The sequence below is a fragment of the Callospermophilus lateralis genome, chromosome 5, assembly GCF_048772815.1.
Source record: "Callospermophilus lateralis isolate mCalLat2 chromosome 5, mCalLat2.hap1, whole genome shotgun sequence".
Taxonomy (NCBI): domain Eukaryota; kingdom Metazoa; phylum Chordata; class Mammalia; order Rodentia; family Sciuridae; genus Callospermophilus; species Callospermophilus lateralis.
Window position 1 is genome coordinate 56,523,640 of NC_135309.1, and position 13,035 is coordinate 56,536,674.

Genomic DNA, 13,035 nt, shown 5'->3' on the forward strand with positions numbered 1-13,035 from the left:
TTCATTTTTGTTAAAAAAGTAACCTAAAAGTTATGACATCATTAGAAGTACTTTTTTTAAAAGATATGTTTATTTAGTTGTAGATAAACAGAATACCTTTATTTTATTTATTTATTTTTATGTGATACTGAGGATTGAACCAGTGCCTTACACATGCTAGGCAAGCACTCTGAGCTACATGCAAGCAACTGAGCTACAACCTCAACCCCTTGAAGGTCTTTTGTGGATATAAAAATTAATATTTTAATATAAAATATATTTATATTTAATGCAATATATATTTTATATAAATTAATATTTTAAAAATATTTATTTTTTATATTTTAGGTGGACACAATATCTTTATTTTATTTTTATGTGGTGCTGAGGATTGAACCCAGTGCCTCACACATGACAGACGAGCACGCTACTACTTGAGCCATATCCCCAGTCCCCCAAAATTAATATTTTAAGAAGCCCATATATTTTATTTTTTTTTGGCTGCAGATGAACATGAATACCTATATTTTATTTTTGTGTGTGTGGCACTGAGGATTGAACTCAGTGCTTCACACATGCTAGGCAAGTGCTTTACCACTGAGCCACAACCCCAGCTCTGCATTTAAATATTTTAAAAAATTTTTAAATAGTACTTATTTAAATAATACAGTGTGCTTTTAGACATTTAAAAGAATCTTATTGTTGAATGTTTTATAAAACATTCCCTTTGATTTTTTTCTTGATCCTTTTAAGTGGCTAAAGAAACAATTTTAAAAGAGATTTCTTAAGTAGTCTATATCAATACCATTTGTTATTATGTTGTAGCCTACTCCAGTGGGAGCAGTTCAGCAAGATCCTGCTCTGTCATCAAACCGAGAAGCACATCAACACAGAGATAAGATGCAACAATCCAAAAATCAGGTTTGATGCCCTTTTTAGTTATACTTATCTTAATTTGTTTCAACATTGAAATGCATACTTTTTCTCCAATAGATAAAACATTATACATATAAACATTGAAGGTTGATAAATTATTTTTCCTAGTTTTCAGTATTAATTTAATAATAATATTAAAATGCTTAATTGTAAATTCCTGATTAATGGTACAAATTTAATATAATTTTGAGCCATATTTGATACTTTATTAGTATAGAAATTTTTGGTATCTTATGGGAATGGATTATAATACCATTTGATCTTTCTAACTGTAGTTTAGTTCAATAAATTATTCACTGAGTTTCTGCTGTTTAAAGCATTTTTTTCTTATTTTTTAAAATAAATTTTTTAAATTTATATATGACAGTGGAATGCATTACAATTCTTATTACACATACACAGCACAATTTTCATATCTCTGGTTATATATAAAGTATATTCACACCAATTTGTGTCTTCATACATGTACTTTGGATAATGATGATCATCACATTCCACCATCATTTCTAACCTCATGCCCACTCCCTTCGCCTCCAACCCCTCTGCCCTATCTAGAGTTTGTCTATTTCTCCCATGCTCCATCTCCCTACCCCACTATGAATCAGCCTCCTTATATCAGAGAAAACATTTGGTATTTGGTTTTTTGGGATTGGCTAACTTCACTTAGCATTATCTTCTCTAACTCCATCAATTTACCTGCAAATGCCATGGTTTTATTCTCTTTTGTTGCTGAGTAATATTCCATTGTTGTATATATGCCACATTTTTTTAATCCATTCACTTATTGAAGGGCATCTAGGTTGGTTCCACAGTTTAGCTATTGTGAATTGTTCTGGTATAAACATTGATGTGGCTGTGTTCCTGTAGTATGCTGTTTTTAAGTCCTTTGGGTATAGACCGAGGAGAGGGACAGCTGGGTCAAATGGTGGTTGCATTCCCAATTTTCCAAGAAATCTCCATACTGCTTTCCATATTGGCTGTCTCAGTTTGCAGTCCCACTAGCAGTATATGAGTGTACCTTTTCCCCCACATCCTCGCCAACATTTATTGTTTTTTGTCTTCATAATAGTTGCCGTTCTGAGTGGAATAAGATGAAATCTTAGATTGGTTTTGATTTGCATTTCTCTAATTGCTAGTGATGATGAACATTTTTTCATATATTTGTTGATTGATTGTATATCCTCTTCTGAGAAGTGTCTGTTCAGGTCCTTGTCCCGTTGTTGATTGGGTTATTTGTTTTTTTGGTGTTTAACTTTTTGAGTTCTTTATATACCCTAGAGATTAGTCTCTATTTATCTGATGTGTGAGGGGTAGAGATTGGCTCCCAAGATGTAAGGTCTCTCTTTACCTCACAGATTATTTCTTTTGCTGAAAGAAACTTTTTAGTTTGAGTCCATCCCATTTAATTATTTATTGTTTAATATTTATTTTTAAATTTTAGATGGACACAATATCTTTATTTTTTTTTAAATTTTTATGTGGTGCTGAGGATCAAACCCAGTGCGTCATGCATGCCAGGCGAGCACTCTATTGCTGAGCCACAACCCCAGCCCCATCCCATTTATTGATTCTTGATTTTAATTCTTGTGCCAAAGGAGTCTTATTAAGGAAGTTGGGGCCTAATCCCCCATGATGGAGATTAGGGCCTGCTTTTTATCCTATTAGACACAGGGTCTCTGGTTTTATTCCTAAGTCCTTGATCTATTTTGAGTTGAGTTTTGTGCCCGGTGAGAGATATGGGTTTAATTTCATTTTGTTGCATATGGATTTCCAGTTTTCCCAGCACCATTTGTTGAAGAGACTATCTTTTTTCCAATGCATGTTTTTGGCACCTTTGTCTAATATAAGAAAATTGTAATTTTGTGGGTTAGTCTCTGTGTCCTCTATTCTGTACCATTGGTCTACCAGTCTGTTTTGGTGCCAATACCATGCTGTTTTTGTTACTATTGCTCTGTAATATAGGTGTGGTATAGTGATGCCACGTGCTTCACTCTTCCTGCTAAGGATTGCTTTAGCTATTCTGGATATCTTGTTTTTTCAGATGAATTTCATGATTGCTTTTTCCATTTCTATGAAGAATGTCATTGATTTTGATAGAATTGTATTAAATCTGTGTAGTGCTTTTGGAAGTATGGTCATTTGATAATATTAATTCTGCCTATCCAAGATTAAGGTAGATATTTTCATCTTCTGAGGTCTTCTTTGACTCTTTGGGTTCTGTAATTTTTATTATATAGATCTTTCATCTCTTTCATTAAGTTGATTCCCAAGTTTTTTTTTTTTTTTGAGGCTATTGTAAATGGGGTAGTTTTCCTTGTTTCCCTTTCTGAGGATTTGTCACTGATAAACAGAAATGGCTTTGATTTATGGGTGTTGATTTTATATCCTGCTACTTTGCTGAATTCATTTACTAGTTCTAGAAGTTTTCTGGTGGAACTTTTAGGATCTTCTAGGTATAGAATCACAACATCAGCAAATAGTGCTAATTTGAGTTCTTCTTTTCCTATGTGTATCCCTTTTTCTTTTGTCTGTCTAATTCCTCTGGCCAGTGTTTCAGGAACTATGTTAAATAGAAGTGGTGATAGAGGGCATCCCTATCTTGTTCTAGTTTTTAGAGGGACTGCCAACATCAACCAGGCCATGATGTTGCCGTGGGGCTTAGCATAGATATCCTTTATGATGTTGAGATATGTTTCTGTTATCCCTAGTTTTTGTAGTGTTTTGAACATAAAGGGGTGCTGTATTTTGTCAAGTGCTTTTTCTGCATCTATTGGGATGATCATATGATTCTTATCTTTAAGTGTATTGATATGATGAATTACATTTACTGATTTCCATATGTTGAACCAACCTTGCATCTCTGGGATGAGTCCCACTGATCGTAGTGCACAATCTTTTTGATATGTTTTTGTATTCGATTTGTCAGAATTTGAGAATTTTTTATCTATGTTCATTAGAGATATTGGTCTGAAGTTTTCTTTTTTTCTTTTCTTTTCTTTTTTTATGTGTCTTTGCCTGGTTTTGGAATAGAGTGATATTGGCCTTATAGAATGAGTTTTGAAATGCTGCCTCTTTTTCTATTTCCTGAAATAAATTGGAAAGTATTGGTATTAGTTTTTCTTTAAAGGTCTTGTAGAACTCGGCTGTGTATCTGTCTGGTTCTGGACTTTTCTTGGTTGTTAGACTTTTGATGGCATCTGCTATTTCGTTACTTGAAATTGATCTGTTTAACTTGTATATATCATCCTGATTCAATTTGAGCAAATTATATGACTCTAGAAAATTTGTTGATGTCTTTGGCATTTTCTATTTTATTGGAGTACAAGTTTTCAATAATTTCTAGTTATCTTCTGTATTTCTATAGTGTGTGTGCTGTGATATTTCCTTTTTCATCATGTATGTTAGTGATTTGAGTTTTATCTCTCCCCTTTGTTAGCATGGCTAAGGGTCTGTCAATTTTATTTATTTTTTCAAAGAACCAACTTTTTGTTCTGTCAATTTTTTTCAGTTGTTTCTTTTGTTTCAATTTCATCTCTGATTTTAATTATTTCCTGTCTTCTGCTGCTTTTGGTGTTGGTTTGTTGTTATTTTTCTAGGGCTTTGAGCTGTAATGTTAAGTCATTTATTTGTTGATTTTTTTCTTCTTTTAAGGAATGTACTCCATGCAATGAATTTTCCTCTTAGAACTGCTTTTCATAGTGACCAGATTTCGATATGTTGTATCTGTGTTCTCATTCACCTCTAAAATTAATTTTTTAATTTCCTTCTTGATGTCTTCTGTAACCCATTGTTCATTCAGTAGCATATTATTTAGACTTCAGGTGTTGGAGTGGATTTCTTATTTTATCATTGACTTCTAATTTCATTCCATTATAGTCTGATAGAATGCAGGGTAGTATCTCTACTTTTTTATATTTGCTAAGAGTTTCTTTGCGGCATATTATATGGTCTATTTTAGAGAAGGATCCATGTGCTACTGAGAAGAAAGTGTATTCTCTCGTTGAAGGATGAAATAGTCTATATATGTCAGTTAAATCTAAGTTATTGATTGTTTTATTGAGTTCTGTAGTTTCTTTGTTCAGCGTTTGTTTGGAAGATCTATCTAGTGATGAAAGAGGTGTGTTAAAATCACCCAAAATTATTATGTTGTGGTCTATTTGACTCTTGAACTTGAGAAGAGTTTGTTTGATGAACATAGATGCTCCATTGTTTCGGGTATATATGTATTTATAATTGTTAAGTCTTGTTGGTGTATGGTTCCTTGGAGTAGTATATAGTGTCCTTCTTTATCCTTTTTGATTGACTTTAGTTTGAAGTCAGCTTTATTTAATATGAGGATGGAAAGCCCTGCTTCCTTCTGAAGTCCGTGTTGAGTGGTATGATTTTACCCAACTCTTTACCTTCAGTCTGTGAATGTCTATTTCTATGAGATGAGTCTCTTGGAGGTAGCGTATTGTTGGGTCTTTTTTTTTTTTTTTTTTTTTTGATCCAATCTGCTAGGCTATGTCTTTTGATTGGTGAGTTTAGGACATTAACATTCAGGATTCTTATTGAGACATGATTTGTATTACCAGCCATTTTTATTTATTTTTCTTATTTAATGTGACTTCGTTTCTCCTCTGGTTAGATTTTCTTTAGTGTAATCCCTCCCTCTACTGATTTTCATTGTTGTTTTTCATTTCCTCTTCTTGGAATATTTTACTGAGGATGTTCTTTAGTGCCAGCTTTCTAATTGTAAATTCTTCTAACTTTTGTTTATTGTGGAAGGTTTTTATTTCATCATCAAATCTAAAACTTAGTTTTGCTGGATATAAGATTCTTGGTTGGCATCCATTTTCTTTCAGAGTTTGGTATATGTTGTTCCACAATCTCCTGGCTTTGAAGGTCTAGGTTGAAAAATCTTCTGAGATACGAATTGATCTTCCCCTATATGTGATCTGATTCCTCTCTTTTGCATTTTTTAAGATTCTCTCCTTATGCTGTATGCTAGGCATTTTCATTATAATGTGCCTTGGTGTAGATCTGTTGTAATTTTGTACATTTGGTGTCTTATGATCCTCTAGTATTTGGTTTTCCAATTCGTTCTTCATGCTTGGGAAATTTTCTGATATTATTTCATTGAAGAGATTGTACATTCCTTTGGTTTGAAACTCTGTGCCTTCCTCTATCCCAATAACTCTTATATTTGGGTTTTTGATGCTGTCCCTTCATTCTTGGATGTTCTGTTCATGGTTTCTTACTATCTTCACTATGTGATCAACTTTATTTTTCATATTATATACTTTGTCTTCATTATCTGACGTTCTTTCTTCCAAGTGATCTAGTTTGTTGGTTGTGCTTTCTATTGAGTTTTTTTATTTGATTTATTGTATCCTTCATTTCAAGGATTTCTGACTGTTTTTTTTTTTCCAGAGTGTCTATCTCTCTCTTGAAGTAATCTTTTGCTACCTGTATTTGCTCTCTTATCTCTATGTTGGAGTGATCATTCTTTAATTCACTGATCATTTTAATTATGAACCTTCTGAATTCCTTCTCTGGCATTTCATCAACTTCGCTGTCCATGGGTTCTGTTATTATAGTGTCTAGTTTGTTTGGGGCACTTTCCTCCCTTGTTTTTTCATGTTATCTATGTGTCTTCCTTTCTTGCAGTGTGGATCTGAGATATTACAGTTTCTTCCCTATATTCTTGTAGTACCTGTGCAGATTGTCTGTACCTCACCTTGATATTGAGCTGCTAGACCCTGCTGATGTCCCTCAATGTGTGCATCTAAAGGTGGTGGTGGCAATAGCCGAGGTAACTTGAGATAATAGTTAAGGTGCCCCAAGATGGAAGCAATGTCTTATAGAGATGGGGCTGAAAGGGTGGGCCTCACACTCCCTTTGGGATGCCTGCTCTGAGATACAGCTGCTTTTAGGCCCTGTCTGTTGTCAAAAAGTTATGGGCTACTGCATGGGGAAGGCTATGGCGGTGACTGCAGTATCCTAAGATGGAAGTGGGTTAGGCTTAGGCTCCAAGGTGGGTGAGGGGTGAACTCGGACCTACCCTGGACCTGAATGCTGAGCAAGCTGTTGTGGACAGATCTGGGCCAGGCCTGGGCTCCTGGGGTAGTCTGCTGGTTGGAAGAGGTGGTTCTGTGCTGGAGACTGAGCTCTGGAGGGTGCCTGCCAATGGAGGGGTGGACCCAGGCCTACTGTGAGCCTGGACCCCACACAGGTGGGTGGATCTGGGCTGCTGGGCTTGACATCCCACGTAATCTACTGGTCGGAAGGGATAGACCCGTAGCAGAGGATGGGCTTCAGTGGCTGGCTGTCCCATGGGTGGAGGAGTAGACCAGGCCTACTGTGAGCCTGGGTCCTGAGTGGGATAATGTGGGTGCTCTGGGCTGGTCCTGGGCTCCCGTGGTAGTATGCTGGTAGGAAGAGGCGGTCCTGTGCTGAGGATAGGCTCTGGTGGGTGTCTGCCCCACAGATGGAAGGGTGGGACTTGGGCCTACTGTGAGCCAGGGTGCCTCCCAGGCTGGTTTGGGCCTCCTTATTTCTTTAGAAATGCAGAGGTAAAGAAGACAGTTTAGTCTATAAGAAATGATGTATTATAATTTACCAATACAAATATGAAAAAAATTTAAAACTTTAAAAATGATGTAACAAGTGACCCTTAGAGCAGTATTTAGTTATGAGCTCATTCAATCTCTGATAACAGACCAAAATGTGACTTGATCCTGATAAAATCTCTCAAAGCCTCAATATCCTCCTCTATAAAATGGAAATAATGAATGTTAATTCCTATCATATGCTTTTAGTAAATCTCAACTTTTGTGACTGGTATTACTGTTATCATGATTATTGCAATAAATGCACAAATAACTTCATTTCAAAGAGGAATAAGCTATATTGTTTGAAACCTATTAATAAAGTTCCATGGAGGGGTATGTGAATATGTGGGTATCTTATAAAAATCCTTATGGAAAGGGTGGCTTTTGAGATGGACCTGAAAATGAATGGAATTGTTAAAGGCAAATAATGGAATAGAATAAAGGCCTTTTGAGGTGAGTTAACAGTTTAAAAAACAGAAATTTAAAAATATAGAATTATAGAATTTGAAGAATAGCAAACAGTCCAGTTTTTATTTATTTATTTATTTAATTTTTGTAGTTGTAGATGGACAGCATGCCTTTTTATTTGCTTATTCTTGTATGTGGTGCTAAAGATCAAACCCAGTTCCCCACATGTGCCAGGCAAGCACTCTGCCACTCAGCCCCAGCCCCGTCAAGTTTTTTTATTTTATTTTATATTTTTAGTTATAGATGGACACAATATCTTTATTTTTATGAGGTGATGAGGATTGAACCCAGTGCCTCACATGTACTAGGTAAGCGCTGTACCACCGAGCTATAACCCCAGCCCCAAAAGAGTCCAGTTTGCAGCAGAGAATAAGTTTGACAAAGGCATGGAGTATTGATTGAGAATGAGGAATTTACATTTGTTGGTTAAGGAAATGGAAAGCCTTTGAAATTTTTGAGCAATGTTTTTCATTTTTTTTTAAATGGAAGGTATATTAAAGCTATCTTTGTTTAAAAGTTTTGCTCTCACTTTGAGAAAAAAGGATTTAGAAACTTACAGACCTTTTTAGAGAAAGATAGTGTGTTGTACTTTTTTACATTTACATCTTTTATCCCATCAAGTTCAAGTGAGGGTTAAAATGAGATGAAAATTAAAGGACAGTAACTTTTATTAAAAACCATAATAGAAAGAAATGGCTCAGAAGTTGAGACTTAGAGTTTATGTTTTCTGAACTACAGTTTCTTGAGTGTAGTTGGAAGACTTTCAATAATTAATTATTCTCTAAATTTCTCCCTTGAACTCTTTGGTATTATAATAAGTGAAACTCTTTGTTTACTATTGAATTAAATTATAATTTAAATATTTTATAATGCTAGCTTTCTACATATTTCAGACATGGCTTATTTGTTAAATTATAAGCTCACTGAGGGTGGCAACTATATATGTGCAGTCCTCATTGCATTACATGTAGGGAGGTTATATATGTATATATAAAATGCAGATTATGCATATGGAATTTTTAGTAAATCTTTAGGATTTTACAATTGTATATAAAGTGTTAGGTATATGTAGTTGTTTATTCTGAGTAAAGGGCGTATAACTTTTTATTACATTTTTAGAGAATTCTATGACCCCCATAATTTTGCCTGTTACCCTAGATATTTGTCTAAATTTTTAGTATCATTTTCATTTTTTCGTATTGTTTAGATTTGACTTCATTTAATTTGTTTCAAAATAAAATTAGAATCTGTTTAATTTTGGTTATGAATTTAGAGGGTTTAATGAAAGGACATTATAGAACCATCATAAATTGTTTTGATGACATACTTAATGCCATGGAGTAATTTTTGTATTATATAATTTAATTTAGGAAGTTGAGTGCCTGCGCATTTATTTATTCTACTTGAATTTAACATCTCTACCCCAATGGTTGCTTTGGTCACCCTTTTGCTTGTGGTTCTTTCTTCTAGTATGTTATACTTTGTACTTTGTGGGAAGGTTCTCCTAACTTTGGGTGAAAAAGAAAAGTGCACTGAAGACTTTAAAATGTATGTAATTGTGATAAGAAGCTAGGTAGAGTTTTTGAAAAAGCAGTAGGCACTAAGTTGCCATCCCTGATGTACTCCTTGTTAGTTTTGTGACCTTCAAAGTGTTCAGTGTTTAATATCTTCATCTGTAAAATGGAGATGATATTATCCATCTCAAAATATGATGGCACATACAAAGTAACTAATGCAGAACCAAACATGTAAGGACTAAAATTTTGTATTCTTGTCCCTCCTTATTCCAGGACTGTATACATTTTCCTGAAATAAAAATATTGACCCCTATTAAAAAATTACTTTTAATTCTACTAGCAGGTTGTTACTGGACTGTGGTTATTGGCATATTTGCAAGGGGATCTAAAAACGTTGAGAACTTTTGGCCTGTTTCATAGAAGTAGGCTCTTTGATGTGAACCAGATTAAAAAAAATAAGATGAAAAAAAGCAAGAGGATTTATATATGTAGATTTGTCAGTTTTTTAAAAAAAGCATTTTGTTATATTCTCATAGCATTTTATATAGTTATCCTCATTTTTTAAGTAACTTTCTGTTTTTTCTTATCATTCATACAATCAGAAATAGACTACTAAGCAAGAGGAAAAAATTTTCCAGGACCTTAATTACAGAACTATTTTTTATATTTTAAGAACTATTTTTTACATTATTAAAAATAACTGCTCATGAGAAAACCAATATGGACTTCTACTCTAAGGAAGTATACTGGATGGCCTTTTGTTGTACTTCTAATTTATTTGGAATGCTTTCTTGGGCATGCCGTTTTTACTTCCTTGGTTATTAAAATTTATTTATAAAGTTAGAGGATAGAGTCTTTGACCCCAAAGTCCTCTTACTGCTAAAATATTATGGTTTTATTTTATTTTATTGATCATTACACAATTTAGCAAAAATCTCTCCACATTCCATGTGCAAAGGTAACTGCACCTGATTCAAAATAGTATTTTGAATTTCCTTTTGTGCATTTGCTTTATATATTATGAGGATGAGATGTTTAACATATTGGGTTTTTCTTCTTCCATGCATGCCACATGCATTAAATAAATGGCAGTCGGCAGACCACAGGGCAGCTTGGGACTCCCAGCAGGCAAATCCCCACCATTTGAGAGCTCACCTTGCAGCAGACAGACATGGTGGCTCGGTACAGGTATTTTCTGATTTTTGCATGAGTGATTATTCCCCAAATTTATACAACTAACCCTTTTTTTTGGAACTCGTGGCATGATTTCATATCCTAATGGGAAGCTTGTTGCTGAATTCTATTAATAATTCTTTTCCTTTGTTATTTAACCAAAAAGAATAGAAAACAACAAATTAACATAGTGTGGAAAGACCACCAGGGATAGTAAGATTTTTGCCTTTATTCATTTTTTGCAAATACATGCAATAATATTTAAGACATACTCATAACAAATTAGAAAAATGAACTATATTACTTGAAATATGTGTTAAACTTGATTTTTCAATAATTAGCTAATTCTTAATGTTTTAAGTAATAGAACATTTTTATATCTTTCCCATTCATTGATTTTACCTCCTTCAAACTTAATTTTTAGATATCGAACTTTTTAAAATCCTTGTATCAGAATATACTTGGTGATTAACTAGTCAAATAAATATGATCCTGATTTTTATAATGGGATATTTTGTTTGTATTTAGATAAAAAATTTTTATTTATGATTTATTCCTTTTCTCCCTTTTTTATACACTTAAGAACAGCGACTGTAGTCTGCCCTCCCATGACCTCTAAATTTTAATTATTTATGTGCATTGTAGAAATAGGAAAAGACAGTGGAGTCATATGTCTTTTAAAATGTTGTTTTAAGGTATTCTAAATGCTGGCTTAAAGAATATTTAAACAACACTTGTTATCTCAATCCATTTCATTTTAAAGTCTATTTTTATTTTTTATTGATATATTTCTACTTGAATAATTTTCCTTTATAGTTTATCAATTTTGTGTTTTTCTTAATATGTATTTAATCAGTTGAATTTATACTCCAAATTTTATTCTTTACTTAAATTCTAAAAATAATTTGATGATTAAATTTTATAAGCACTCATGTTTTAGAGCTAATTTTATTTAAATAATGTAACCAACTATTTTTTATAGAATTTTGTAGTGTGTAGAATTTTCAATATTGCATAGAAGTATTTGAATACTTCTAAAAAAGTCTAGAGTGAAAAACTCAGAGAGACAAGCAAGCTTGAATTGTAAAACTTTTCAACATCCTCAATTCATATCACTGGAAAAGCTAATTGAACAAATTATATTTAATTTACATACAAAAACTGCATCCAGTAAGTTTCTATATATGTTTGCACATTTCTAAGTTCATGTGTCTATATTATAGCAAGTGTTTTACTCATTGTTCAGGAAAATCTGCAATAATTAAGGCACTGTTAGAAATCTTTTCTGCTGTTTTTGTATTGTTATTGCAAATTTATTTTCTTAGCTTCTTCTTACTCCTATATGATTCCCAAAGATGGCTCATTGTATCCATTTGTACTATCTAAGGGTGAATGAATTTGATTATGGCTCATACTTCATGTTTTTTTTCCAATGTACTTTTCTTGTTTCTACTCATTTCTCTCTAAAACTTGTCTGCTTATAGAGACTCCATCTGACCTCATCCTAATATTCAGTAACTGATCAATTTACTTATTAGAATTAAAGTAATACATAAGACATATAAATAAAACAAGAAATTATATACTATTTTCATTGACTTCATGAATATATTTTATATTATTATACTGACCTTATATAATAGACATTAAAGAAGTTAATAAAAATTTACTAATACCCTAAGTAGCATAATACCTGCGTATTATCCCAATGCAAAAATACTGAATTCATTTTTTAATTTATATCCTTCATATTTTTAGAATTATTTGGAATGTTATAATATGATACTTGGGCTAGTAAAATTATAAATTAAAACTAATAATAAGAGGAAAAAAGTTTCTAAAATCTAAACTAATATGATTGCTACAGTTGAATATTATTGTTGATCATGGATGAAGGCAGAAAGGGAAACAATGTATTTTGCCACTCTGTTGTCTACTAAAGGGAAGAGATAAAGATTTTTTTTCTGTGCTGGGAATCAAATCCAAGGCTTTACACATGCTAGGCAAACACTCTATCACCAAGCTTCACTTCCCAGCACCCAAAAACTTTTTGCTAGTAAAAAGTATGAAAGAAATTCGTTTTGAGATTCTTCATGGTCATTAAATTACCTGTTGAACAAAGATTCAGGGATTGACTTTTCTAGAAATACAATGGCCTTATATGACATTTAAGAAAGTGTTCTCAATAAATATTAAAGACATATTTTATTGTTTGTCAAAAAAGACATTTCAATAAAAAAAATAGGTGGCTACTTGGTAATGAAATGTGATGCAGATTCAAGATACTCAGAAGCAGGTACAGCATGAAATGAAATGAGCCATTCTGAATCTGTGACTTTCTTCTCTGACCACTGCACTTATTCCATAGA

At 33.0% G+C, this 13,035-nt stretch overlaps 1 protein-coding gene across 9 annotated transcripts in view; it reads left to right on the forward strand.

Moving 5' to 3' along the window:
• Csnk1g3 (casein kinase 1 gamma 3) overlaps positions 1-13,035 on the forward strand; it is a 115,243-nt gene that overhangs the window by 83,557 nt on the left and 18,651 nt on the right. For 5 of the 9 annotated variants that reach the window (XM_076856682.1, XM_076856684.1, XM_076856683.1 and 2 more), the window contains 2 exons: positions 805-900; positions 10,586-10,681. In XM_076856682.1, the coding sequence (XP_076712797.1) occupies positions 805-900; positions 10,586-10,681 (192 nt within the window). The remainder of the gene's footprint in view (positions 1-804; positions 901-10,585; positions 10,682-13,035) is intronic. The other 4 variants (XM_076856686.1, XM_076856689.1, XM_076856688.1 and 1 more) reach the window with 1 other exon arrangement.